Source organism: Perna viridis, chromosome 2 (assembly GCF_037379345.1).
Source record: "Perna viridis isolate PV_CMFRI_1.1 ecotype Kerala chromosome 2, ASM3737934v1, whole genome shotgun sequence".
Lineage (NCBI taxonomy): Eukaryota > Metazoa > Mollusca > Bivalvia > Mytilida > Mytilidae > Perna > Perna viridis.
Window position 1 is genome coordinate 25,365,569 of NC_142446.1, and position 27,794 is coordinate 25,393,362.

The 27,794-nt window shown below is 30.7% G+C and overlaps 1 protein-coding gene across 6 annotated transcripts; it reads left to right on the plus strand.

Moving 5' to 3' along the window:
* The first annotated feature begins 53 nt into the window (after nucleotides 1–53).
* Nucleotides 54–27,461, plus strand: LOC148624220 (adenosine 3'-phospho 5'-phosphosulfate transporter 1-like). Of its 6 annotated transcripts, XR_015919648.1 has the most exons (5): nucleotides 167–292; nucleotides 15,356–15,576; nucleotides 19,582–19,623; nucleotides 21,931–24,506; nucleotides 24,970–27,461. XR_015919648.1 is itself a non-coding variant. In XM_088566790.1 (4 exons), exons 2-4 carry the CDS (start codon nucleotides 15,375–15,377, stop codon nucleotides 23,022–23,024), a joined length of 1,338 nt encoding a protein of 445 aa, XP_088422916.1. In that variant the 5' UTR covers nucleotides 54–144; nucleotides 15,356–15,374; the 3' UTR covers nucleotides 23,025–27,461. The 6 variants fall into 6 exon arrangements, 5 of the variants coding, with proteins under 5 accessions (XP_088422916.1, XP_088422919.1, XP_088422915.1 ...); XM_088566790.1 differs by lacking the exon at nucleotides 167–292 and adding an exon at nucleotides 54–144 and having other exon boundaries at nucleotides 21,931–27,461; XM_088566789.1 differs by having other exon boundaries at nucleotides 21,931–27,461.
* The last annotated feature ends 333 nt before the right edge of the window (nucleotides 27,462–27,794 follow it).

The window sequence follows — 27,794 nt, forward strand, 5'->3', positions numbered from 1 at the left end:
AGATATTTCATTTGTAAATATAACATTAGTGTCTGTTTCGTACCGGAAGTGTACTAAAATTTGCCTCGTCGTCCTCGGTCGCCTCCGTCAAATCCATCAATCAATGTTCTAGAGTAGACAGCTTGTTTCGGGGGATAATCACAGGTAAATTGACATTTATATGATGTGGTTCACGTGTTAAGCAAGAAATAAACAAAATGTTTTTCAATAAACGACCTGTTCATGTGCTAGAGAAACTATTCAAAAAATAAGTACTGTAACTATTCAGAAAAATGAAACCATCGCATAAAAGGTAATTTTTGTAATTCTTGTTCTTATGAAAGTATATTTCAAACACCAGTATAAGATTTATTAGCAATATACGATGAATGATTATAAAGAAAGCCTTTGCAATCTATCTTAAGTAGGTTAACATATGGCTGATATGGCACATTTCTTCTGTAGATTTTTTTAGTTTTTTGGCTGTTGATAATAATATACACGAACATACACTGATTATACTGGAAAAGAATTTTAGTGCATATTCTTTTCACCATCTCATAGGGAAGCATATTGACACTCTTTACTACAGTTTTATCTTTATTTTTTATCTCCTGTATTAGATTCTGCCATTCCTTTTGGCACACTCCTATACCTGGTGTATACATGTAGGATAATTTTGGTTATTTTGTGACACCACACCCACTGATATGGCATGGAAAGGATAAAAATAATGTAATGGGGCAGTCGTCATCGTCATTATATGGGGACACTTTGTTTCTGTGCAACAACTTAAATTGTGGTTGACTAATTGTTCTGAAATTTTGATATGATTTTACTAACTATTAAAGGCAGGTTCTTATTAAATTTGGATTTTGTGGTGTTAGCGGTTTAGAAAAAGAGGCCCAAAAGAGGTAAACATACAAAAAAAATGTTGGTGTTTTATAAACCCATGTAGAATGTGTACAAAAATTTTGAGAAACTTTGATTGGATTGTTACATTTTATTGATAAGAGCGTTTTTTTTTTTTTTTTTTTTTATGAAATTCCAATTTTTCATTGTTGAGTAATGGGACTTTATGCATACAAATATTTTTTTTTGGGGGGGGGGGGGGGTATTTTATCTTTTCGGATATAACTTGAAAACTCATTTAGCAATTTCAGTGAAACTTTGGTGAATTGTTTATTTACATTGTATACAGATGAAATGTCCCTATCAATTTTTGAAAAATTGTAGTTTTACAGTTTTGAGTTTGGGACTTAATTCATAAAAAGGGAGAAATGAACAGCTTTGAGACTATAATTCAATAGTGGATGCACCTATTTTCATGACACTTTGGTGCATTTTTTCTATTGATTGATGAGGGCTCACTTTCAATCTTTTGAATTTCTGATTTTTCATTTTTGAGTTAAGGTGCTTAAGTATTGTTCTGCCTAAAAAACAGGCACATGGTGATTCATCATATCTTCAGATAATCAATGAAACTTTATAAATACATTTGTTAGGTCCTAAAAATGACTCTTCTTATGATCATGTCTTTGGATTGTGAAATATTTTTTGACTGGTTATTCTTCTAGTTTAAAAATTCTGGCTGGAAGTTTTTTTTTCTGTACTTTTTCTGTAGTAGGACATAAACAAAACCTAAGTGTTAAAATATCTCCAGTTGGCAACTTTCATTTGCACTTTTATTTTTTAATGCAGTTTCTGTGAGGGCTACTGAAGGATTTCCATTAAAAAAATATGTGGGTTTTCTTATGTATTTTGAAATATTAATTGACTGATTATTGTGTAAAAATTCTGGTTGGAAATTTTCCAATACTTTTTCTGTAGTAAAATATAACCAATTTTAAGTTCTAATATCTCAGGTGACTCTCTTTTTTTAGCACTCATATTTCCTAATACAGTTTCGGAGATTTGCAATAAAAAAATATTAGGTATTTAGATATGCATGAATCACCCTGTATAAGCTTCTACCTGGAGATGTGACACAAAAAAGTTTCATTTAAGGAACATTTATATTTATAAAACTATAGTATGTTTAGATACGAATGTATCAAAGGTTTTCTCATTAGGTTAGTGCTAAATAGTTAGAAGGATTTATTTGTGTTTTCACTATGACCTTAGTAATATGCATAAATGAAAACCAGAAGTCACGCTCTGTTACCATGTATGGAAGTGCTACAGTACAGCTAACTAACTAAGGGGGTTTTAATGTCCTTGACTACCCTGTTAGGTCTCACATGGACGGATACAGTACAGCTCGCAGCATAGTCTGATAAATACCTGGCATCCAGTGCCAGGTATTTATTTTGCTTATTGGCCCTTAATTAACAAGACCCTAATGCCCCAGCATTACATCTATCCAATATACAACAGGAAATGACTAATTAACTGAACAGATACATGTACCTACTGGTGGTTTTACCTGTAAAGTTAATTATCAAACACAGGTGGCCATCTCAGCATTTTAGAATTAGTTTATAAGTAGAATAAATTAAAAATAAGTTTTTTTATAATTTAGGGTTTGAAATAAATTAAGTTTGTTTCACTTAAATTTCAAAACTAGTTAGTTGTCAGGAAATTTGTAGATGAATTATTGTATTTACCAGTGTTTTAATTAAACATTACACAGGTATATGTAGAAATGTTTTTGTCTTTGATACGTTTTGGCATTTTGAAATAAAACTGAATTGTATTATTACATGTGTGTGACAATTTGTATATTTATTATTAATCATTTTGAAATGTTTTGAAAAACTACATGTAGTTTGCAGTTTAATTATTTTAAAAATCATTATTAGGAAACTATATTTTGTTTTTTTTTTTTCAGTTGTATGAACACACATTTTTCTGCTTTATGATTTAATATCAGAATTTATGTAGTGATGTAGTAAGATTTATTTAATTACTGAGACAGGGATATTTGTTTACAAATTAAAGGAACAACAACAAACATTACAGTTAAAATTGATTTATTACAGTGGAAATCTTCACATATAACTGCACAAAAAGATTACCATATTAAAAGCTACCAAAATGGATTTTCATTTTTTAAAGGTACATTTAACATTGAATATACCATTTATGATAAAACACCTCTACAAAACATAAATTAGATATAAGTTGCTACATTTTATTACAATTTGATTTCAATTAAAATCAAACTTTCACAATGATATGTGATTTAGAAAGTTGATATGGTTTTGTTTATTTGTTATAAATCTGAAATGTGACATTATGATAAACAATTTATCATTTATTATTTATATTTTTAAAAGTTTTCCATAGTAGACTATTTTGCATCTCTTTTTTCCCTCAAAAAATATTAAATAGTACTGAGTAACAATGATTTGCTATATTACAAAGTGGTTTATTCCTCGAATGCCAACATCCTATGATCTACTGACAATTTACCTGTAAAATTTTGTTGGCATTCATGGAATAGGTGTCAGTGGTTATCACAACAAAGGTGCATGCTTTTTAAAACATTCATACCAATTAACAGTTCGGTAAATTTCTGGTGACTTATTTCAGTATTCCAGTTAAAATCTTTTTTTTTGTTGTTCCTACTTAAGCATTTCTTCACAAAATCAGACATGTACATGTATGGCACGAAAGACTTCTGAATTTTTTTTTGTAGTCCAATAACTTGAAGATATTTCAATCTATCATTCCACTTTATATAGGAATACTAGTACTAAAATAGTTACTAAATTTGAGATTTTTTTGTTCAGTCTAATAAAAAATTTGTAATTGCTTCACATAGTATAAGACCCGTTTTTGCTGTAAGTAGTTTAAGGACTATATTCTTATTACCATAATTTAATATCACATGACGAATAAAAAGTAGAAAATTAATATATTCATATTAATTAGTTAAAACGTTAGAATGATAAAAAGAATGAAATAAATCATTACTATAAAGTTCAGAGTTTCAAATAATGTTTTTTGATGTAAAATTTCTGAATTTCTTTAATATTTTTGTATATAATTTATACATTTCATAAAATAATTTTTCTAAAAAATGCTAAAGTTTTATTATACATTTTTACAAATTTTTAGTAATTCAATTTTATTATATTCTTTCATATTTTTGTTATTTCCATATAAAAATGTTATTAAATGTTCCATTTATCAACTTCACTAATTAATCTCAACAGTTAAATACTTATAAAGGCATTTTGATTGTTATGTAAACACCTATTGTTATAATATAAACATCTATTGAAATATTGTTGTTGGCATTCAGGGAATACGTAACATATCACTACACTACTGATCATATGTAATAACTTTCCATGTGCTCTTAATATTTCCATGGACATTTGATTTTTAGGTAAACCGAAAAAAGTCACAGGAAAAATAGTATTGTGTTACAATGCTTGTAATCATATATAATCCTCTAGAGCATAGTACATCTAGTGGTATGGTTTAATTCACATGTCAATTTTAGCCATATTTTCTAAGTTATTTTCATTGTAATGTGTATTGATCATTTATTAGTTGTAAAGCAAATTCCTATGCTGAATTCGTATTCTGAATATTGTCATCTTCTGGTAGATGTGGCCTCACTCTTTTTCAATACATGTAATAAGTGAAATAAAATAGATAACTTCTTTGCCAATGAAAAAAAAAACTCTTTTGTTATCATATTTCATTCCATGTATTTATTTTTTTTTGTTGATAAAAATGAAATTTTTTCAATTTTCAAACATGTATGCAAATAAAATAAAAAATTATTTAATTTCAGAATTAAATGGTATGAAATACATGGTAAAATACAATTTTTTATCTTTTATAGTTGATATTTTCCATAAAAGCTCCAAATTCATAGTACATCTATAAACTGTAATATTTTCTGTGGCTTTTTCACAACAAATGATTTTTACTGACACACCTACATGTAATCCTAATAAAAAAAGAAATATTTAACTTCTCTTTTAAAATTAAATTTTAGTCTGATTTTTATTTTAATAATCAATTCTATTTTTCCTCTGTTGGCATGTTAGGATAGAACACCAGAAACTTTGTATTTTATGTATTCTTGTAACTTTGGAATAAATTTATTATTTAAAAAGTCCTTTTAATGTAGAAATAGAAAATGGATGTACAGATATTTCAAATATTCATCTATTCAGCAGTGTAATTGCTCATTTCATGTCAATAACAAAATATATTAATTTTTATACACACATTTATGAGTTTTCAAGCACTAATTAAAAGTCAGTTTTACCTTACAGATTACATTTTCTACTCTCACCTGTCCTGATGAACAGGTCAATTTTACCTGAGACACAAGAATTTATTTATCAATTAGTGAGGTGTATATTACAATTAACAGAATCAATTTCAAAGGATTCCTACCTGGCATACCAATATCAGAGTATGCAGTGAGCTGTATGTCATTGGTTCTCCATCTCCATTTTGGTACATTAAAAATGTATACACATGCCCAAAAAAATTTGTATATCTTTGAAAATAGCTTGTATATATGATGCAGAGTGGTCTACTGATCTGTGCATGAGTGCAATAATCATGTTTAGAAAGTAAGAAGACTAAAGTTCTTTTCATTTTTGTTAGTCATACATCCTAGCGTGGTGAATACACAACTACTTTGCACACTATTTTTTGGACTTTAACAGGAGGGTACAACTGAAATAGTGACACTCTGTGTATCATTATTTCTTTGACGCTGGGTTATATTAATAAACAAGCCCAGTAGACTTAATTATAACAAAGAGACAGTGTGGGCGCTTCTTTTATCTTTACGTGGTTCGGCAACCCGTGACAAAGGTGTCGATGCAGGTGTATGACTTGTACAATAATTGAAATATAATTGAATTTCTTTTGCCCTATGGATTGTGAAATAAAAAAAAATTATGGAGAATTTGACACAATACACAGTATTTAATAGGTGACCCTAGGTGAATTTAAGGGAGCTTTTTTGTTATGGACAATATTTTTTTATAGGTGAGTTAAAAAAATTTTTGCAAAAAAGATTTAGAACATGAGGAAGCTTCAGCATGAAACCCTAATGGGTTATCAAATAAAATTGTCAAAAACCATTAAAAACAAACATGTTCTTATTATCCTCTGTGCTTGCAGGGACTTTTTACACTCCCTGGTACTGGTACACTTGTCAGGAGTAACATTCCCGATTTCCATAAAAAGGGGTGAAATCAATGTTTTCATTGAAGTTCATGATTGGAATGGTTTAAATCTCTGAATACATGTATGAATTTAATTTACATTTTAGGAAAGAATTTCAATCTTACATGACAGAACATAATGAAATATTTCTATGTAATCTTCAGGCAGAAGTGGTGCCATTTCACTGTAGATGGTCTAGTCTTCATACATGTAAAAGTTTAATATTTACGACATTGATTATCATTTTCTTCTGGAAGTGGTTTAAATTGATACAACTGCAAGTATATATATTCGCTGGCAAACCAAAACTTTCAACATTTTTACTCTCAGTGGTAGAAATCATGTAACAAATGCAGAAGCCCCATGCATTTCAACCACTTGATCTATGATCTGAGAACCAATGATGTAACACAGTCACATGGCCACATGGCTAATTAAAATTTGTATGGCTTGGGTCATCATCAATTTTGAATCACTTTATCTTCAATTAAACAACATGAATGACTAAAAGGGGTGTTATGATAATATATTGTAGGTATAATATATCAAATAAACCAAAAATTATAAAAAATATTTTTTTGTGTCCTTTAATGCAGAGCTGTACTACATGTAATTCATAAAAGGGGGATTTCCCATATATATGCAATAACCTGAAAATGCTTCAAGCAATTTTCTGGAAACTCTGTTGAATAGTTAACTTCCTATTATTGTATGTTCCCATTTGATTTTTTTATATTTTGGATTTTGTAATTTTGAGTGACGGGACTTCACTCATACAAATGTGGGCCAATTTTGCGATCGTGGACTTCAACTGAAAAACACTTCCACCAAATGTCATGACATTGTGCACTTTCATGTATTTTGTTTGGTCATGGAATAATAATAATTATCCTTGTTTTGTTATTAATATCACTTTGTCTGGGATATGTATAGTGTGTTTTAGAGATTATTGTTTTATCAAGCTACATGTAGTGATGTGAAAACAGATTATTTTAGCAGTTTACCAAAATTATTTATAATTTGCTGTAGAACTGTATTGTACGATTCTCTTGTTCTTGATACTGTGTTGACTGTAGAACTGCATTGTACGATTCTCTTGTTCTTGATACTGTGTTGATTGTAGAACAGATTCAACTGCATTGTACAATTCTCTTGTTCTTGACACTGTGTTGACTGTAGAACTGCATTGTACAATTCTCTTGTTCTTGATACTGTGTTGACTGTAGAACTGCATTGTACAATTCTCTTGTTCTTGATACTGTATTGACTGTAGAACTGCATTGTACAATTCTCTTGTTCTTGATACTGTGTTGACTGTGATTGAGAAACTGTATCTTATTCTGTTGTTGTTAACCTGATAGTAGATTTTACTTATGAACTTTATAAAGATTTTCATCAAATAATGTCTGGCAATTCAACTTCTATTTTCAACTACATGCACTGAAATTTTCTTAAACTAATATAAATGTTAAGAAGCTCTATTCATATTCACAGATTTTTTTATAATTGTATTATGGCATACTACTTCAAAAAATTACACAAATCCTCAATCAAACATAGATAGGGAAGTGAAATTACCTTATTAGTATCAAGCTGATTATTTGAACAGGATCTTTTTGTGTAATGTGATTACTCTTTACAACCACAAGAAAATGCTATACTTTTATACATGCACATATGTAGCTATGAAAAAATCCATTCAATAATGAACATTATTCTGTTTTTGCAGAAAAAAACAAAAACTTTTTTCTTTTATTATGGAACTTAAATTTAATCTTCTAAAGGAGAGAAGGTTAGTTAAAGTTAGTTCTGCTTAAGACTCAAACAAATTGAGACTGTTTCAGCATATTTTCTTGGGATTATTTCTTCTTTGTATTGGGGTATAAAAGATTGTACATCTCCACAAAAATGTTTGAAAACCAGAGATCTCTACCATATGTATCTTAAATAGGTATTATGCGTGATTTGAAAAAAAAAATATTTTAGTTGTATATGAGTAATGATATATGCTATCCTAAACTGAGTAAGTTTGAAATTTGATGACAGAATCATGTTAAACAATATTACATGCAGTTAAGTAGGCATTTAAACATGATTTCTGTGTACTGTTTATATTAGGTATTACTTCTTCCTAATTCAATGAATATATTTTGTTTTATTGATGGGAAACAGCTCTTGTAGATTAAAACTTTGTGAAAATATAGATTTATTGACATAAGTCATCTTTTCAGTAATGTTATATCCATACTTTTATGTGACAAACTTCTGGTTTATGTCTTTATGTCAGTAGATCTGGAGTTTTTCGGTGGATGAAGGTTGTGAATATCTGGGTTTGATAAAACTGGTGAGAAATTAAAAATATTTGTGTAAAACTAATAAGAAAGATATAGTTAAATTTTATATTCAGAACAAATGATATAATATAATATAATTACTATGTTGGTGTAAGTATGGGAAGTTTTATTGTGCAACTAAAAGTTGATTTAAGGGGTGAATTTCATGCATTTTTAGTGTTAGTGATTTTGGATGTACTCTTTACTTAAAAAATCATGTAATTATAGATTAAAGAAAAAAAACTTAAATAGCAATTCTCTCTAAACCACTCAAGGATAATGATTTTGATGTTATATTGTTATACCCCACACAACAAAGGGTATGTTTTTGACCTGTCCATCAGTCTGTCAGTCCATCTTCAGTTTTGTGGACTTTTTTTCTAAAGGCTTGCAGATATTGTCATGATTTTTGGTATATGAGTTCACCATGATAAGTTACAAGTCAAGCTTAACTTTCGTTCCACTTCAATGATTTTTATTAAAATTACAGGCCTTGAACTTTACAAAATTCACAGAAATAACAGTTTTTCTGGACTTTTTTATAAATGCTTGCAGATATTGACATAATTTTTTATATATAAGTTCACCACGATAATTTATATGTCCAGTTTTAGTTTTGTTCCGCTCTGATGATTTTTACCCATATTACGGGCCTTGAAATTAGCAAAATTCAAAGAAAAAAGAGTTTTCCGGACTTTCTTTCTTAACACTTGCAGATATTGACATCATTTTTGGTATATAAATTCAACATGATAAGTTACAGGTCAAGTGTACATTTTGTTCCACTCTGATGATTTTTACCAAAATTACGGGCCTTGAACTTAGCAAAATTCACAGATATAACAGTTTTCTGGACTTTTTTCAAAACACTTGCAGATATTGACATGACTTTTAGTATTTAAATTCACCATAATAAGTTACAGGACAAGGCTGTAGTTGGTTCTGATCCAATGATTTTTACGAAAATTACAGGCCTTGAACTTTACAAAATTCACAGAAATAACAGTTTTTCTGGACTTTTTTTATAAATGCTTGCAGATATTGACATAATTTTTTATATATAAGTTCACCACGATAATTTATATGTCCAGTTTTAGTTTTGTTCCGCTCTGATGATTTTTACCCATATTACGGGCCTTGAAATTAGCAAAATTCAAAGAAAAAAGAGTTTTCCGGACTTTCTTTCTTAACACTTGCAGATATTGACATCATTTTTGGTATATAAATTCAACATGATAAGTTACAGGTCAAGTGTACATTTTGTTCCACTCTGATGATTTTTACCAAAATTACGGGCCTTGAACTTAGCAAAATTCACAGATATAACAGTTTTCTGGACTTTTTTCAAAACACTTGCAGATATTGACATGACTTTTAGTATTTAAATTCACCATAATAAGTTACAGGACAAGGCTGTAGTTGGTTCTGATCCAATGATTTTTACGAAAATTACTGGCCTTGAACTTAGCTAAATTCACAGAAATAACAGTTTTTCTAACTTTTTTTTCTTAACGCTTGCAGATTATGACATGATTTTTGGTATATTAATTCACCATGATAAGTGATAGGTCAAGTTTATGTTTTGTGTACAATGATATTTATTTTGAATTAAATAAAACTCAAAGAAATCACAGTCTGCAGTTTTAAACTACTATTCTGAGTAACAGAAGTTAGAAGATAAAGGTCTAAAGCCGAAAAACACTCTTATTCATTTTTTATTGGGGTCCTTCTACATGAATTTCTCTTACGAAAAAATTTACTTTAGTATCCAACATGGGGACGTTTGGGGTATTTGAGCACGCTCACTAAGGTTGTTTTATATTAAAAGGTATGGCATCATTGTATACTAGTGTTCATGAAGAAAGATTAATTATTTTTTTTATTCTTGAAAGGGGAGATAATCTTCCTCATTGGTTTTGCATTTTGAAATGGCATCAGAAATGCATTAGGAAATATAATTGATACTGAACTCAATTTTAACACATTGGTGCTGTGTAGCCAACCAGTTACTCAGAAAACGACATCAACGCTGTGGTTTGCAAATGCTGTAAAATGGTTAACATGGGCGACACCTATCTGAGCTTGGGTGAACGTTTTGTAGAACACAAACAAAGCTTTACCAATGGAATGGATTGTCTGGAACATTTTCGGGAGGCAAACAAACTGAGTTGACTACATGAAAGTAACTGTCCTTTTTAAAACAGGTCTTTTTCTTTAATTCACTGTATACTCTATTATTTATATAACTCCTTTTTCCTTTTAATTGGTGGGTACATTAAACTTAAAAAGCTAAGAGCGTTTTTTAACCTTTGCTCTCGTCTAAAGAGATAAAATTGTTTAGCATGGAAAGGCTGTTCGCATGAATATGTATTTATTTTCCACAATTTTTTTAGAAGTTATTTATAGTTTTATCACTGTGTATGATCTTAGTATAATTGATGAATATTGTTTTTTTATTTTCAAGGCCTATGTCAGATAACATTCACTTTTGTCAAAAATCTAAGTTTTGTCAAATATTCTGTTACTATCCAAATTCAGAGATGTGATAAGGTTAAATATACTGAACCACATGATTCATTTTTCTTGGATTCAGATTTTTCTTAAGGTCATATGCTAATTTCATTTTTATATAAAGTATTGCATTATTGTTTATTCATTGTATAAAATCAATGTGTGGCAGATGTAAGCAATGCCAAATGAAATATAATAGATCCATATCTAATTTCATTTATATGTATTGAAAGTCTGTTGTCATTTTGAAAGCTGTTGTAAGATTTTAATTACCTGTCTATGGATAGTTGGCTTGCTTCTCCTGGTAATAGCAAAAGTGTGTGTATTTTGGCATACCCACAAACTTCGATTCCTTACAAAAAATGTTTTCAAGAATACCTATGAACCTTGTTAACCATTGAACCTAGGACACTGTTAAAAATCAAGCAAAAATGGACACAACATTCGAAGGCTGATAGATGATCCAACCAAACCAGTTGTATTTTATGACTGGAAATCTTATCTTCAAAAATTTTTCAAACTATTGAAAAACATCATAAAATATTATCACTTTATGTTTGATTCTGCCAATAGTGGACAAGTAAAATTTAAAGTGAAAGCATCATCTGAAAATGTAACATTAAATTTGCTTTGAAACAAACAAGTTCTTCCACAGTCCAATACAATGCCTGCAATACTATTAGCTGCAGGACTGGATACAGCTAGGCAGTGGTGCCTTTATGAAAACATATGTGAATTTGTATATTCAAAGATCAAGTTTGCCCTAAGCCTATTGTGCCAAAAAAAGAAGTAGACTTGACTCAGGAGAACAGTCAGCAGTTAAAATATGTAAAAAGGCACTTCTTGATTAAGAATGTACTTAACCAAATTTACAGTTCTTTGTAATTTATTGATTATTGAATGTAAAGAAGAATTAAATGTGTTATTTATTTAATGCAATTATTGAAATTGCTGCTTAATAAGCTACATTTTAGTGATAGAATAATATGATATTAAGTTCAAACTACTTCAGCATGTTGACAACATACAATCCTGAATTAAGGATACACTTTAGGATTCAAGTTACCATGGATGTATATATGCTTACAAGTATTAAAATAACAGATGTACTAATTGGAGACCTAATTACAAAGAACACAGGAAGAAAACATCCTGAACTACAGCATAGTTCACAAAACAAAATGTCAAACTTACAAAGATAATAAAAGCCATTTTCATGAATTTATTGTATAAGTGTATAAGTCATCATAACAAAATGGCTAATATCACAGAAACTACATGGAGTTGGAATAAGATATTTTCAGGAAATCTTATTAAATATATATACATTACAAAAATGGACTTATCTCAAAATTCACAAAAATCTCATCTGGTCCGTTTTCCAGTCATGGTCACACATGTTCACATTTAATAGTTTAAGGGGCCACAAACAAGCATTTTTTTCTGATTTCTTGATGATACCTCTTGAGATAAAGGGAATGGAGCTCATTGAAATTGTACCACAAAGTACCATACCCAACCTCAAAGGAAGTAAGGAATTAATTTGAGTGATTGTGATTGAAACCATTTAGAAATTAGGGGCCAAAAAGGAGTATTTTAGATTCTCATCAAATTCTTATCTTATGTCAAATGTCTAATCACAATCAGACTTAAAGCTAGATTAAGTTTGAATGAAGTGATCTGTTCACGATTTTCCACTCAACATCTGCAGTTGTATAAAGCTGTGCCTTGTGAAGCATTTGATTATTTTGCACCATAAAAAGTGTCATATATTTAATCATGATCATCATCTTTAGTTTTTGTTAAAGAATGATCATTTTTAAGTTGCTAATATTGTGAGTGACTTCATGCTCTCGTAATTTCAGTACTTTATATTCACATATGATTTGCATAATTATATATTTATACTCCATGTAATGCTACAGATCGTTGCTGTGTTTACCACTATGGCTTCATAGTTTTCAGCTTCATATGAGATAAAAATACCTCTTAAATATCATACATGTGTGTTCTACATGTGTTTCTTGCTTGTATGAGAACGGCAAGTTTACATGAAATGATTGGTTATCATTGAACATTACCCAGTTTCTGATTTGGACATTGAGGCTCATTACAAAGCTATATAGGTGTTGTACATTAGCATGACCCCTATATCTATGAATATTCATTACCATTGTTATTTTGCTTGTATGAGAACATGAGGTTTTGTCATTCCCTCCGTGGGACTCGAACTCGTACCACTGTGACATCTATGGCAATACCGCCTGCAGTAAGTCGGGACAGTTCATCTAGGTATTATTATGTAGGAACTGTCCCGTACTACCATACATCGTGTACTAAGTTACAGCCCTAGATTAATCCTACGAGGAGGAATCACCCGGCCAGTAAAAGCTATATTTTTATATAGCTTAGCTGGCCGAGTGGTTTAGGGCGCTGGACTTAGTGCAGGCGGTGTTGCCATAGATGTCACAGCGGTATGAGTTCAAGTCCCGCGGAGGTAATGACAAAAATTTGCTTCGCAAATTTGACAGTTCTAACATCGTTGGGAATTTTTCAGACCCTTTTATAAGTTTATGTTATCTTCCCTGTATCAATTTGATCCGATGGAGCAGTGTAGTGAATAGAGTCGTCACATTCTGAGACGTTGTATATATATAAACTTGTATAGTTATAACAGTGTTTGTAAATATTTTTGTTTTTATAGTTCAGTATTCAAGGTCAACATCCAACGTGTGTCTATAGCACAATGTTCAAGATCTTTGTTACTGTCGGTAAAAAAATGTTAAACGTCACAGGTATTCACCTGATTAGGTAGTGAGTTGTGTTTACAGACCATTTACTTTCATACACACTCAGTTTATTTAAGGCACTGAAGAAGGTCATTTGTTGACTGAAAATTTTGCCCATTATATACTTTATTATAGTGTGTTAACATCTTTATCGGTATCGTTGTACAATCCTTTAGACTTATATAATTATTTTTGTTTGTGCTGCATCGTCATGACTGGACGATCCGATACCCATTAAGTTTGCTGGTTGGCAGATTCTTTTAGACTTTATTTATATATATATATACTTGAGATATTCTGATCCTGAAAATATTGGCAGCTAGATGCTCCCAGAAGGCCAGTTTAGATATTCATCCTGAATTTTTAAAAAAACACAACAGATCATCACTAAACAGAAGAGAAATATTAATTTATCATACTTTGAATGCCTCTCCGGCCAGGTTTTCCATCACTTATTTTTACTGTACATGGCTAAGAGATAGCGTGAAACATGACACTAAGATGTAATTGGTTTTTTTTACTTTATTCAACATACATTTGTACACTGATCGAATACCCATTTATCTTTGTTTATTCATTTTGTAAACAAAAATAAATTTTCTTTTTTGATTTTGTTAAAAATGAAGATGAATTAAATTGTTTTAATTTAAAAAATGGAACAGTTTTGAATTTACAAAAGAGAGATAATTTCATTTCTTCTATTAGGTACTGTTGGTAGACATTTAAACATTAAATTCTTATCTTGTGCACTTTCATCCTTTAGACATGTACAATGCATCAATGTAGTTCCATATTATTATTCCCAAAATGAGAAGAGTTTGACTTCTGCAGTTATATCAATCTCATCCAAATTGACCATTTTATAGGATTTTTTATCCTTTAGGATCAAAATACCTTATGTCCCAGTTCATGCCTGTAACTTTCCTTATGTTTCAGAACACCACAAAAAAATATATTTATGATGTAATTCCTTTTATATCATCCAATACATCTTTTATAACCTTAAATATACAGTTTTTAACTCTGAAATCAGTAGTATTTATTGATATTCAATTTATACATATTGGAAAAAACAGTTCTAAATAATATGGGAAATATAAATGTATTGTTATAGTTTTATTTAACATCATGTAATCTTTTAATTTTTGTTCAAGCTACAATTTTCACAAGAATCAAAAAACCTGAGTGCTAATAGCACTTTGATTGTTTGAGGTGATGGGAGCTAATTGGATACATGATAGAAAGTTCACGGTATGAAAATGACACTCCACAAACATCAAGAATGAATCAACAGATTGATTAGATAGTTCATTAACATTGAGAGAATACACGAATGTACATACCGGTAATCTCAGGTTTTCTACAAAATACCCAAAACACACAGAGGATGAAATAGAAAGTTCTTTTGTCTGTATGCCAGTTATTTGTACATATTGATGTCTTCACTCCTTCTGAATCATAATTTTATTATTAAAGATTTTTTTGCTCAAAGACAACCACATGTTTTTTGTGAGTTAATGCTGTTAAGATGTTATCCATTTTTTTAAATGATTGTGCCTTAAAACGTAAATTATTTTATTCTTTTTTTTTTAGGGCAGCCTCTGTTGCCATCATGTGGTTTGTAGCATTAGTAATCATCAACTTAATCTTGCCTTGTGTTTTGGGAGTGGAATCAGCTGAGGGAGATGGACGATACTGGATGGATTTCTGGGTTGTGCGTCTGATGTTAAATCTACTAGGCTATGCCACAATATTTGTACCTGGTTACATTTTGATAAGATATCTTAGGAGCATCAGATACAATGAAACTGCTGGTTAGTTAATACCTGATTACAGTTCATGATTTTTTTTTATTTACACTGCATACAATGATGATAACTCCAATTGAGAATACACATATACACAAAAATCAAAATGTACTGGTATTAAAAAAAAAACTGGTAATATTCTCATTGAAATTTGGATTTATTTTTATTGTTTTGACTCTGTTGACATGGGTTTAATCCAATCTATCTAGCAAAATTTGACTTTAACCCTAAACTAACTGCAACAGAAGATTTCTAAGTTTGTATGTACAAAATGTATAGCATTATGCCACCCAAAAACACAGAAAAAAGTCTTAACAAAATCTAACTTGTGGAAACCTCAGAATGAGCATTCCAATTAACATTAAAAAGAGGAAATAAATCTGTACTAATGGCTAAAATATAAATAAAATTTGCTATAAAATTATAATTAAGCTTTGTTATCTGATAATTAAAATGTAGAGTTGGTAGACATTTAAACATTAATTGTAGGGTCATTTAAAACTTAATCATAGTCCTCATATCTTTAATCAGAGAACATACATTTAGTAATCAAATCCATATATAGTATACCATCTGTCCATTTTTCAAGGTAATGAAGTTTTAAAATTCCAGTTTTTTATGAAAATGATGTCATTAATATTCTACATTTTTTGGTGAATAGATTTTTTAATAATGTAAAAACTGCTGATAAATAGTTTGCGAATAAAAAAATACAATTTTTTTTCCTTTTTCAGCTAGTTGAAATAGACCAGTTCCAATTACAATACAAATTTGTAGGCTAGTGAGTAATTGAAATAACTCTTTAGGTAGAAATCTGCCCTACATTATACCAATGTGTCCTACTTAACTACCACAGAACACTGGTGTGATCTTTTGGACACTATTTTTTCAGTTTGAATATCTACCTAGGTAGTTATTTAAATTACTCACTAACCTACAAGTTTGTATTGAAATTGGAGCTGATCTTTTTCAATTAACTGTAAGCTGTGCCGTATGAGCTATTGCCGTCACTTTGTTCCGTCATCTTTGTCGTCATCTTCTGCTAACTTTTTCTACAGTACAGATTGTAACCAAACTAAGCATAAATGTTCCTTAGGGTATCTTTAACAATCCCTTTGTGGGGATTTATGGTCTGGTGAAAAACATGGCCATCATTACTTAAAATATACCATAGGGGTCAAATTGCAGAATTTTGCAAATAACTCGAAAACAGTTGGGCTAAGCTAAAATTTGGCTGGGAATAAAATTCTAAAGCATGAGGAGATGGACCAATGCCAAAATTATCAGATGGATCGGTTGTACGATGTTTGAGTTGTAGGTCCTGAAATGGTTTTTTTTTCAAATTTTTCATTTCCAATTTTCAATGTTTTCTCTGAAAATACTTATGAATTGTAAATTTGTAACCTAGTTTGGCCTGAGTGTTTATTAGGATATCCTTAATAAACTTTGTGTGAGGATTTTGATCTTGCAAAAAACATTATCACTGTTTCTACAAATAGACCAAAGGGGTCAAATTGAAGATGTTTGGAAATTACCAGAAAAACCATTGAGTTTAGCTAGAACTTTGATCAGCATGGTGAGATGGACCTATGCCAAATTTTCATTAAGATCTGTTGACCAATGTTATAGTTATTGCCCTTTAAGAGCCAAAAAATGACTATGAGAGATTTATTTTATAATTTGAAAACTAAGATGCTCTCTATTGTCATAAATATGACAGTAGTATAGTAGGGTCCAATTTGGAATCTAAAAAGACTATTTTTGACCAGGTGAGAGATTCGGGCTGTCTAGAGCTTCTATTTTTTTATAGAAGGTGCCAGAAATGTGATTTTTCTGTAATTAAAATTGACTCAAGAATTAAGATAGATCTATTATACTTTAAATGTGTTACATATCATGGCATGGGCAACAGAATATTTGAGATAGTGATTAGGAACAAATAATTTAATCAAAGTATCATGCTTTGCATGAATTTGATAAAATGGGACAAAAACATTAGGTCTCACTAACCACTTCTCATGTTTCCATTACTCTGCATGTTAAACAAGTAATTTTCAATGTTTCACTGTGAATTCCCAGGACAAATGACACCTTAAAGTTGCATACCCTTGCTAAGCTTGGAAAATAAGGCTTTCAAAATCATTACTTTAATGGTACGATGTCCATAGAAATTCTTAGCAAAATTTACCTAAATAAAAAATACTGAAAGTTAACATTTGTACCTTTTCTGCTAACTTACAGCATGGAGGCAAATTACTCACACATGTAAACAATATTCATACACTTTTGTACTAAATGACATGTATGATTTTAAAGTACACATTCTTTATTTTGACTACTTTTAATCAGAATACACACAAACAATGCACTTACAATGCATGCATTTGTAGGTCTAGGTTCACTGTGTTTTTGGTACTACATAGAGGGGTGGCCATTTGACCCAGAAGTGGTTAGTGAGACCTTACATTTATTGAGTTATCTCCCCCTTTTCATTGCATAGGAATTTTAAAATGCTTATTTTGAGTTTTTTGTAATTTATATTTTTTTTGTCCCCCATCACAGAGCTACAGAGAGACATACATTTTGTGTAGTAATGGCAGACATCTGTCTTATCTTTATTTTGATTTAGTGATTTTTGTTGGGACTTATTTTAGCGTGATTTAATAATACAAGACCTTGTGGAGGCAACTCCACTGAAACTGCTTGGTGTATTCTTTTGATATTTTTTTCATGTATTGTTATGAATTGTTGATGTACATACTATACTGCCATTTATTTTTTTGCCAATTTTGTTGGAGTTATGAGGACACAACTTCTCTCCAACTTACATTATATTGTCTAATTCTAAACCATGTATCATTTATCCATTAAATTCGAGTATTTTACTCTTTCCAGTTTAACTCCAGTTATACTTCATTAACTTTGTCTGCCAGGTCAGGTGACATATAGCAGTATTTTTATAGACTTTTTTCTTTGTATATATGGGACATAATGATATAGTTTTGAATTTAAGATATTTTCTGGTGCAATAAGGTTAAGGTGAAAATTATTTTGACCAAACTAATTGTATCATTTCACCTGTGGTATACAACTGGGCCATTTCATATATTAGACAAAAACATCAAACTAACAATCAAGAGGGTAAAGTTGTATACAGTGAAACCTGTCTAAAACAAGGTAGTATTTCAATTTGGAATTGTTTTCAATTTTAAAAAAATAGGGGAAAAAATGTATGAAGCAACCCCTTATAAGGGGGTTACTCATGCCGTCACGACTAAGGGGGTTAGTAAGTTTTCCTTACCTTTTGTTATCCAACTAACCTTACCCCTTAGCCATGCCGTCAAGACTAACTCCCTTAGTAAGGGTCAGTACCTATTACTGGTATTTTTTGTCATTTTCTAAATTCCAAAATAATTCCAAATTAAAATAATAATATAATTAAATTGTCTGGTTTTGACAGGTTTTTTTTTAAGATTTGTATAGAATTGATGGTCTGATTTTTATTTTAAATGTATAGTTCACTGATACAAGCAACTTTGAAAATTGAGAAAAAAAAAAGCTAAAAATTGTTCAGTGCTTTCACATCTGTAGCATGGGAATTTCAAATTTCTTTTTGTGCTGTATAACCATATGTCTACTATTGCCTTCCCTTCTTTGTTATATTATTAATTTTATTGAAAATTGCAACTTATTTTTTATAGTAGTAGATATCCCTACAAATGATAAAATGTAAAGTAAATGATGATTGTATAAAGTCTTTTTATACTAGTAAAATCATTTTTTGGGTACATTTGATGGAATCTCACAGGATATGAATTTTCATTTATAACTTATGAAATACCACAAGTACACAAAACTTCAGAAATTGAAAGATATGAAAGTGTGTCTTTTTATATGCATGTAAATCAACTCTATATGATCATGTTTGTCCCTTTTAAGTCAAGTGTTCCTATGATGAGTAGCCTTTAATAAAATAAATTATATTTATTTGGAAATGAATTGTATTGGCAGAGGGTGAGGGAGTGAATGGTATGAACCATCAATTTCTGGGAGGTAAGTGAAACCCCACAGCAACACATATAAGAAATATGAACTCCATGCTGTAAATGTGTTGCAAAGCAAAACCCGCTAGTTTCTCTGTAACCATGAGTAGACTGTGTTTTTTTCTCTCTGATACTTATTATTATTATTACATGAAGATTTTTTCTGATTGGTCTTAAGCTTCTTTCAGGTCATGTTAAATCATGCCAGTGGTTCAAATTAGCTTAAGTACAGTTCATTCTTTACACTTGGCACTGTTATGCTAAAATAGATCAAAATTGGTCATGCTGAATTCAATACTGTATGGTTTTAACCTAAAATTAGAATACAAAAATAGAGTCACACAAGCACTTTGATTCATGTAATAAAACTAATTAATTTGAGGCAAGTTGCTATCATGAATAACCCTAAAAGATATTATATTCACCTCAACTGAGGCATGGAGAATATAACCTTTACTTGATTGATAAATCATAATAGTGACTTACACATATATTAATGTAATTAATTATACATGCAGTGATTAATTAATAGAACATACTTACCATGCTTATTCTTTCTTTGCTTTTAAAACTATTGAACAAACATTAAACTTTCTGTCTCTAACTGCTAAATATCTCATGCACCTTACAACATACTTGTAATGATGGTGAAATCTGTTAAATAATCATAGGTCCATTTTAATGAAAAGGCATAGGAGCTATATAATAGTAACTGGAAGTCATTATTATAGAATAAAGTGGGTATGTTTGTTCAGTTGATATCAAAATTAAACTTAAATTCAAATTAATTAGAGCATTCATATTCACCCGCTGAAAGTTGGTCTTTATTCTAAACAAATTTTGATTGCAGTTTCATGCATGATTTGATTTGAAACTGAAGAGGAAAGTTAAACTAGATGAATATGTATTTCATGATGTATTTGTATGTAGAAAAAAATAGAGGCTATGTGCAGAACTCATTTGGTATTAATACAACAAAAGCCTTTTATCATGACAACTTCTGGCAAACTGTTTTGTTGTTCAAACCTTTTTTAAACTCATACATGTATTTTGATGAAAAATTTTCTGAATTATTTATAAAAGCAGTATCTATGGCATCAGTTTGTCTCTAATATTTAAGGATCCAACAACATGTATATTACTGAGAAAAAAAAATCCAACAATTCAATATCATTATTCTAAAATGTATCACTAGGTTATATGCTCTGTGTAAGTTAAAGCAATAAACATGTACATTTGTACCTATCATATAACCACTAAACAAAAAAGGATCATATTTCTTTTTCTTCGATTATTTTAATTTATTTTTTGGCCCGTAAGCAGATATAATATTGTGCAAAATGATATGTGCAAAGGATAAGTTTTAAAAATTTCAACAAAATAAAGTAAAATTATAAGTTTTCGATATTACTCCTCTCCAATTACTCCAGATGTCCCAATTTCTGATCATATTACATGTATTAACATTAAACACATATTCCTGATATCAATTATTGTGGAGATCATTTGCTGCATATCCTGAACAGAATGGACCTTTTTGATTGAGATTTTTGGGGGTTTTTTTTGTTGTGCATGCGCAAAATTTGCAAGATACTCGCAAAGACTAGTACTAAAGGACAACAAATCTTGCATTGCAGCATGGGAGCTTGCTAGTACTAAGGGGCAATAAATCTTGCTTTGCATCATGGGAGCTTGCTAGTACTTGAGGACAATGAATCTTGTAAAATTTATTTGTTTACTGGTGCTAAAGGTCTCTGACCTACAGCCATCAGTGTACTGCTCATCTTTTATCTGTCATTTACATTTTCTTTTCAGATTTTTTCTCATAAACCACAACATAGACTTTGACAAACATTCCATGATAGGTTCTGTTCTGTAGTATCTTCTCCCATTTAAGAAGCATTTTTTTCCCAATATCTCTCTAGCTTCTTCACTGATGGTATACAGATTTGTCAAGGATTTATTTAAATGTTTTCTTTAGATTGAGACTACAACAAGAGATTCAAATTTTCAAAGTATCAGGAGCAATGGCTTTTACATGCAATCAATACAGCACTATGGAGACTCAATTTTCAGACACTTGTTAAACAAAAATCTTTTTAATGCCAAACAAATGTAAACCTGAAGTTTGTTACTTTTGTTTAGCCATTCAGATTTAATATGGTAAGTGATTTAGAGTTTTAGACCCTCTGGAACTTCATGTATCTCATACAATCACAGAATAACAGTAAATTAAGATTTGATGGTTGTGTGTTCTAGCCAGTAAGTTTATCTTAAACCTAATGTTGCTTGTCTTACACTATGTTTCTCATTGCAGGACCATCATGTTTTCAGCAACTGGTTAAACATTGTGTGTTTGGGAATGAAGAGAAAGCAAGTCTGGAACAGTTAGAGGAAGGTGGATCAGCGGGAATTCTGGATTCTCAGAACAATTTGAAAAGGGGTGCAACTCTTGTCTTCTGTCTGGTAGGATTACAAGGATCTTATCTTACATGGGGTGTTCTACAAGAAAGAATTATGACTTTTGAATATGGTGATGGTGAATTCTTTAAAAATTCACAATTTCTTGTGTTTATTAATAGAATCTTGGCATTCATGATTGGGATGAGTGTGATGTTCTTCCAGAGACAGCCACATCATACAACACCACTTTATAACTATTCATTCAGTTCACTCTCTAACATTATGAGTAGCTGGTGTCAGTATGAGGCCTTGAAGTTTGTCAGCTTCCCTACACAAGTTCTAGCCAAAGCATCAAAAGTCATACCTGTAATGTTAATGGGAAAAGTAGTATCAAAGAGAACATATGCATACCATGAGTATGTCACTGCTGGTATGATATCAGTAGGAGTCGCCTTGTTTCTCCTAAATAGTGGTGATGTGACAAGACACAAAGGTAGTGTTACTACTGTATCAGGAATCATACTTCTGGCTGGATACATGGGGTTTGACAGCTTCACATCAAACTGGCAGGGAGAATTGTTCAAGCGATACAAAGTCTCCTCAATACAGATGATGACTGGTGTCAACATGTTTTCTTGCCTTTTGACAGGAGTTTCTCTGTTAGAACAAGGAGGCTTTTTTGACTCATTTGCATTTATGGCTAGAAACCATTTGTTCGTTGTTCATGCTATTGTTTTGAGTCTCTGTTCTGCTTGTGGACAGTTGTTTATATTTTATACAATATCTCAGTTTGGAGCAGTAACATTTACTATCATTATGACTTTACGACAGGCATTTGCTATTTTGTTATCATGTGTTATATATGGCCATCCTGTTTCAGTGATAGGTATGGTAGGAATTCTAGTTGTATTTATAGCTTTGTTTTTGAGAATCTATGCAAATCAGAAAAAAAAATCACAATCTCAACCACCAACTAAGCCTCAAAATAATTCAGCATCACGAGTTTAATCAATCTGATACAAAGCTGAAATTGTACTTTTTATCCATATAAAATATCTGCTTGTTTTTTTTCTTTTGTTTTTTAACATTCTATGTATCTTTGTTTTGGGATATGACTAATATTGGTGAAAAGATGTTGCAGACAAGATAAGTAGGTATTTAAATCTTTTTCTTGGTTTTGTTTGGGTGATATTTGTTAATTATTGAAGTGTTCTTGCTCTGACTTTCTTTTTTTTTTGACTAATTTTTAGCCATCATTTGGCATCCATCATCATCTGTCGTCGTTAACAATTTTTCAAAACTCTTCTTCTCTGACAATAATGGAATAATTGGAACTAAACTTGGTATGAATGTTCTTTGGGGCATCCTTCATAGAACTGTTGTGGGGATTTTTGATCCGTCGAAAAACATGGCCGCCATAACTAAAAATAGAACATAGGGGTCAAAGAGTAGTTGCATATATCTCCAAAATCGTTAGGTTAAGCTAAATTTTGACTGGGTTAAAGTGTTCAGCATGATGAGGTCTATTTGCAGTCAAATTTGCGTTGTAATCAATTAAACCATGTTGGAGTTATTACCCTTTTTCAACATTTTTTGCTATTTTCCATGTAATTTCTTTCAAAAATCTTCTCCTCTGACACTACTCGACCAATTGAAATCAATCTTGGTACACATGTTCCTTGGAGTTTTCTGAATAGAACTGATGTGTGATGTGGGGATTTTTGATTAGTCAAAAAACATGACCGCCATTACCAAAATAGAACAAAGGAGTCAGGCAGTTGTTTTTCACAGATATCTCCAAAACCATTGGGTTAAGATTTTGGTTTTAATCCATCAAGCATGTTGGGGAAATTGCCCTTTTTTCAATGTTTTTTGCTCTTTTTAATGTTATTTATTTAAAAAAATCTTCTCCTCTGACACCACTTGACTAATTGAAACCAAACTTCGTAAGAATGTTCCTGAGGGTATCCTGCATGGACTTGATGTGGGGATTTTTGATATGTTGAAAAACATGGACACTGTTACTAAAAATAGAACATAGGGGGTAAGACAGTAGTTTTTCACATATTTCTCCCAAACTGTTCTTTCAATAGCTGAAATGATCCATATTATTAGGACTGCAAAAATGTTCAGTTATAGAAGTTGTCAGACAACTTGTAAGAGTTACTGCCCTTGAAATGGGAAAAATGATGCTTTTTTAGCTCACCTAGCCAAAGGCCATGTGAGCTATTGCCATCACTTGGTGTCCATCGTCGTAAACTTCTCCTCTGAACCTATTCGACAAATTGGAACCAAACTTTGTATAATGTGGGGATTTTTGATTCGTCGAAAAACATGGCCTTCATTACTAAAAATAGAACATAGGGGTCAGACAGTAGTTTTTCACATATATCTCCTTAACCGTTAGGTTTAGCTAAATTCTGACATGGATAAAAGTATTTAGCACGATGAGATCTATCTCTGGTCAAATTTTGGTTTTAATCTGTTCAGGTCTCACTAACCACTTCTAACGTTTCCATTACTTTACATGTTAAAAAAGTAATTTTCAAAGTCTCACTGTGAATTCCCAGGACAAATGACATCTTAAAGCTGCATACCGTTGCGAAGCTTGGAAAATAAGGCTTCCAAAATCATTATGCTAATGGTACGATCATAGTAGAAATTCTTCACAAAATTTACTTGAATAAATAATACTGAAAATCCACATTTTTACCTGTTCTGCTAACTGACAGCATGGAGGCAAATTACTCACACATGTAAACAATATTCATACACTTTTGTAGTTAATTACATATATGATTTTAAAGTACACATTCTCAGCTTTATTTTGACTACTTTTAATCATAATACACACAAATAATGCACTTACAATGCATATGTCTAGGTTCAGTGTGTTTTTGGTACTACATAGGGGGGTGGCCATTTGACCCGGAAGTGGTTAGTGAGACCTAAGCCATGTTGGAGTTATGGCCCTTTTGCCAATTTTAATGTTATTTTTTTCAAAAATCATCTCCTTTGACACTACTTGACCAATTGAAGCGAATCGTTACCGTGTATCCATCTGCGCCACAAAAACTGATTTGTTCAATGTGTCATAGTTTTCCTGTCATCTTTCGTCTACGGTTCCTACCCCGTACTTGACTTTTTATGAGCAACTCGGCGGGTGTTTCTAGAAAAGCAGAGGAAGCTTACCCTACAGATGCACCTGTTCCATGCTCCCAGTTTTTAGTGGAGTCTGAGTTGCTCATTTGCTTTTGTTATTTTGTATGTATGATTTTAGTTACTTTATGTCCTTTGTTGTGTTGTGTATGTCTGTTTTCCATATCTGGTCTTTGTCCCTGGATTACATTCTTTTGATTACCACTATAACCTGGGTTCCCTTGATTACTCTATAAAACTGAGCGTTATTATTTTCTGCTTTAAAATGATATATTCAGTAATTTTTCTTTAACAAGTTATTAGAATATATGTCCTTTAAATAAATGTTTACAAAACTTGTTTACGTTGCCTGAAAATAATATTTTCTGTTTGTGTGACCTAATCGTAGGTATGGTAGGACCAATTGTTTTCCATATTTTTAAGTCATTGGAAATGATACTCATTTTATTTCTTGTACTGGTAATTGAATCTCAGTGTTTGTTTTTTGCTTTGTATTGTATGAAGTAGAGATTTGTATCACTTTTTCTTTCATTTTTATCCAATATATTAAATTTTGAACCTTTATTAGATTATATATGATTACAATCTTTATTTGAAATTAAATTTATTCATTCCATCTTCTATTTTTAGGTATGCTTTCATTTGTTTATTGTCATGATAACATTCATCAATTCATAAACATTGTATGATTGATGTAAAATTGCTATTAGAATATTGATGGCTCAATGAGTTTATTGTTCTGTTGGAACAACTCATAAACTATGTTTGATTTATTATAATGATGAATCATAGGGTCAAAGAGCTACAAAGTTTTTACTTGAATATTTATTATAATGTTTGTCTAAATTTTGTTTTCTATAACTCATTATTGTATCTTTCCAAAACAAAGAGAAGAACATATTGTTTTTGTTTCTTTTTTATTTTTAGAGAAAAGTTGAAAAATGAGCCAGTTTTACAATACTACAGCTTCTACGCATGTTTTCAGTATTTTCATTGTAGAACTTTTTTTTTCAGTGTGTTCTTGGATACAGTCGAAGAAAAAAGAAATATTATGCTTTTTTGTTTAGTGGTTACATGATAAATACAAATGTACATGTTTATTGCTTTAACTTACATACAGCATATAACCTTTTGATACATTTTAGAATAATGATATTGAATTTTTTTTTCTCAAACATAGGCCTTTTTTTTTTATACATGAATAGAATGAAACCCAAGTTTTATTGGTATCAATTTGGATGATTATATTTTGAGAATTTATATCATTTATCCATTTTGAAGTAATTGTTTCTACGATTTTTTAATACGGCCGCAAAAAAAAATGCAGTCGTAATTCGGTATGGCGCTTTTGTCATTTGCATCATCATACACTTAGTTTTTCTTGTGATAATTTGAGTGTTTGTTAGTTGATCTTTATAAAATTTTACAAGATGGTTCCAAACCCTAAAAGGAAATGAGGCTTATGGCCACAACTGTTTTAGAATTAAGGGCCAAAAAAAGGCCTAAAACAATATTTGATAGAATTTATGTAACTCCAGTGAAAGCATAGGAATGTTTATGATATTGCTTCACAGTTCTATTCCACAATGGTCAGATTTTGATTGATTTTGGGGATAAAGACTTGAATTTCTCAGAAATTGGGGGCCAAAAACATTCATTTTCCTGATGTCCAGACATTAATTTGACTATTAGTAAAATTGATTAACAAGGTGTCATATCACCAAAGGATGAATATGATTGATTTGGGGGTTTAGAACTGAATCTTGTAGGAATTAGGAACAAAAAGAGTCCTGAAACAATTTTTTTTTTCTGATTTCTGGACAATAACTTGAGTGAAAGGCAGTTTGGGATTGATTTTGCAGGTTTTGACTGGAACTACTAAGGAGTAAGGGCCATATGTGACCACTTCGGTTCTGGTCAAATTTTTAACCCTGTAACCGTAATTGTAATCAAAATTAAAAGCTGTGTAAATTTTGAATGATGTGTCCACACTAACCCCAACTATTGACGGTTTGATATCTATGGTCTTATCAAGCTGTGCACTGCAAAGCATTTTATTAAAAAATTGGCGGCATTTGTATTTATTTATGTTGTGTTTTGTAAAAAATATAAACATCAAGTACTAGCAAGTCCTAGGCATTAGATTTATGAGCTGTTAGCAATGTTATATTTGATACATATTGGGGAAGATTCTATTGTTATATATTTATGATCTTGTTAAACACATTGTTATGAAATATGGTTGAATATTAATATTTTGATTTTGAAAATAGATATTAGATTATTTGTTTTGTTTTGTTGTATTTATTACTATTAACACATAATAGGCTACATACTGGTAGTTTTTTTTTTATAATAATGCAAATTACTCTTGCCTTTCAAAGCTTACTTCAAGGTGTACATTTATTGAAGATCTTTTATGTGATCTCTGATTGTATTTAGATTATACATTGGTGCATTTGTTATGTTTCACCATAACTGCGGTAATTTTCTATCAAATATACCCTAAGACAATGTGCTAACTGATTGAAGGTGCTTATACTAAAGACAGACCATATTTTTGGACTAAATAAACTAATTTCACATTCTGCCTGTAAAACCCATATTTGTTTTAGTTTA

Coding starts and splice junctions, on each gene's coding strand:
- LOC148624220 (XM_088566789.1), top strand. CDS start 273: ATGAAACCATCGCATAAAAG. Junction 293..15,355: donor ATGAAACCATCGCATAAAAG/GTAATTTTTGTA, acceptor TTTTTTTTTTAG/GGCAGCCTCTGTTGCCATCA. Junction 19,624..21,930: donor GAACCATCAATTTCTGGGAG/GTAAGTGAAACC, acceptor TTCTCATTGCAG/GACCATCATGTTTTCAGCAA.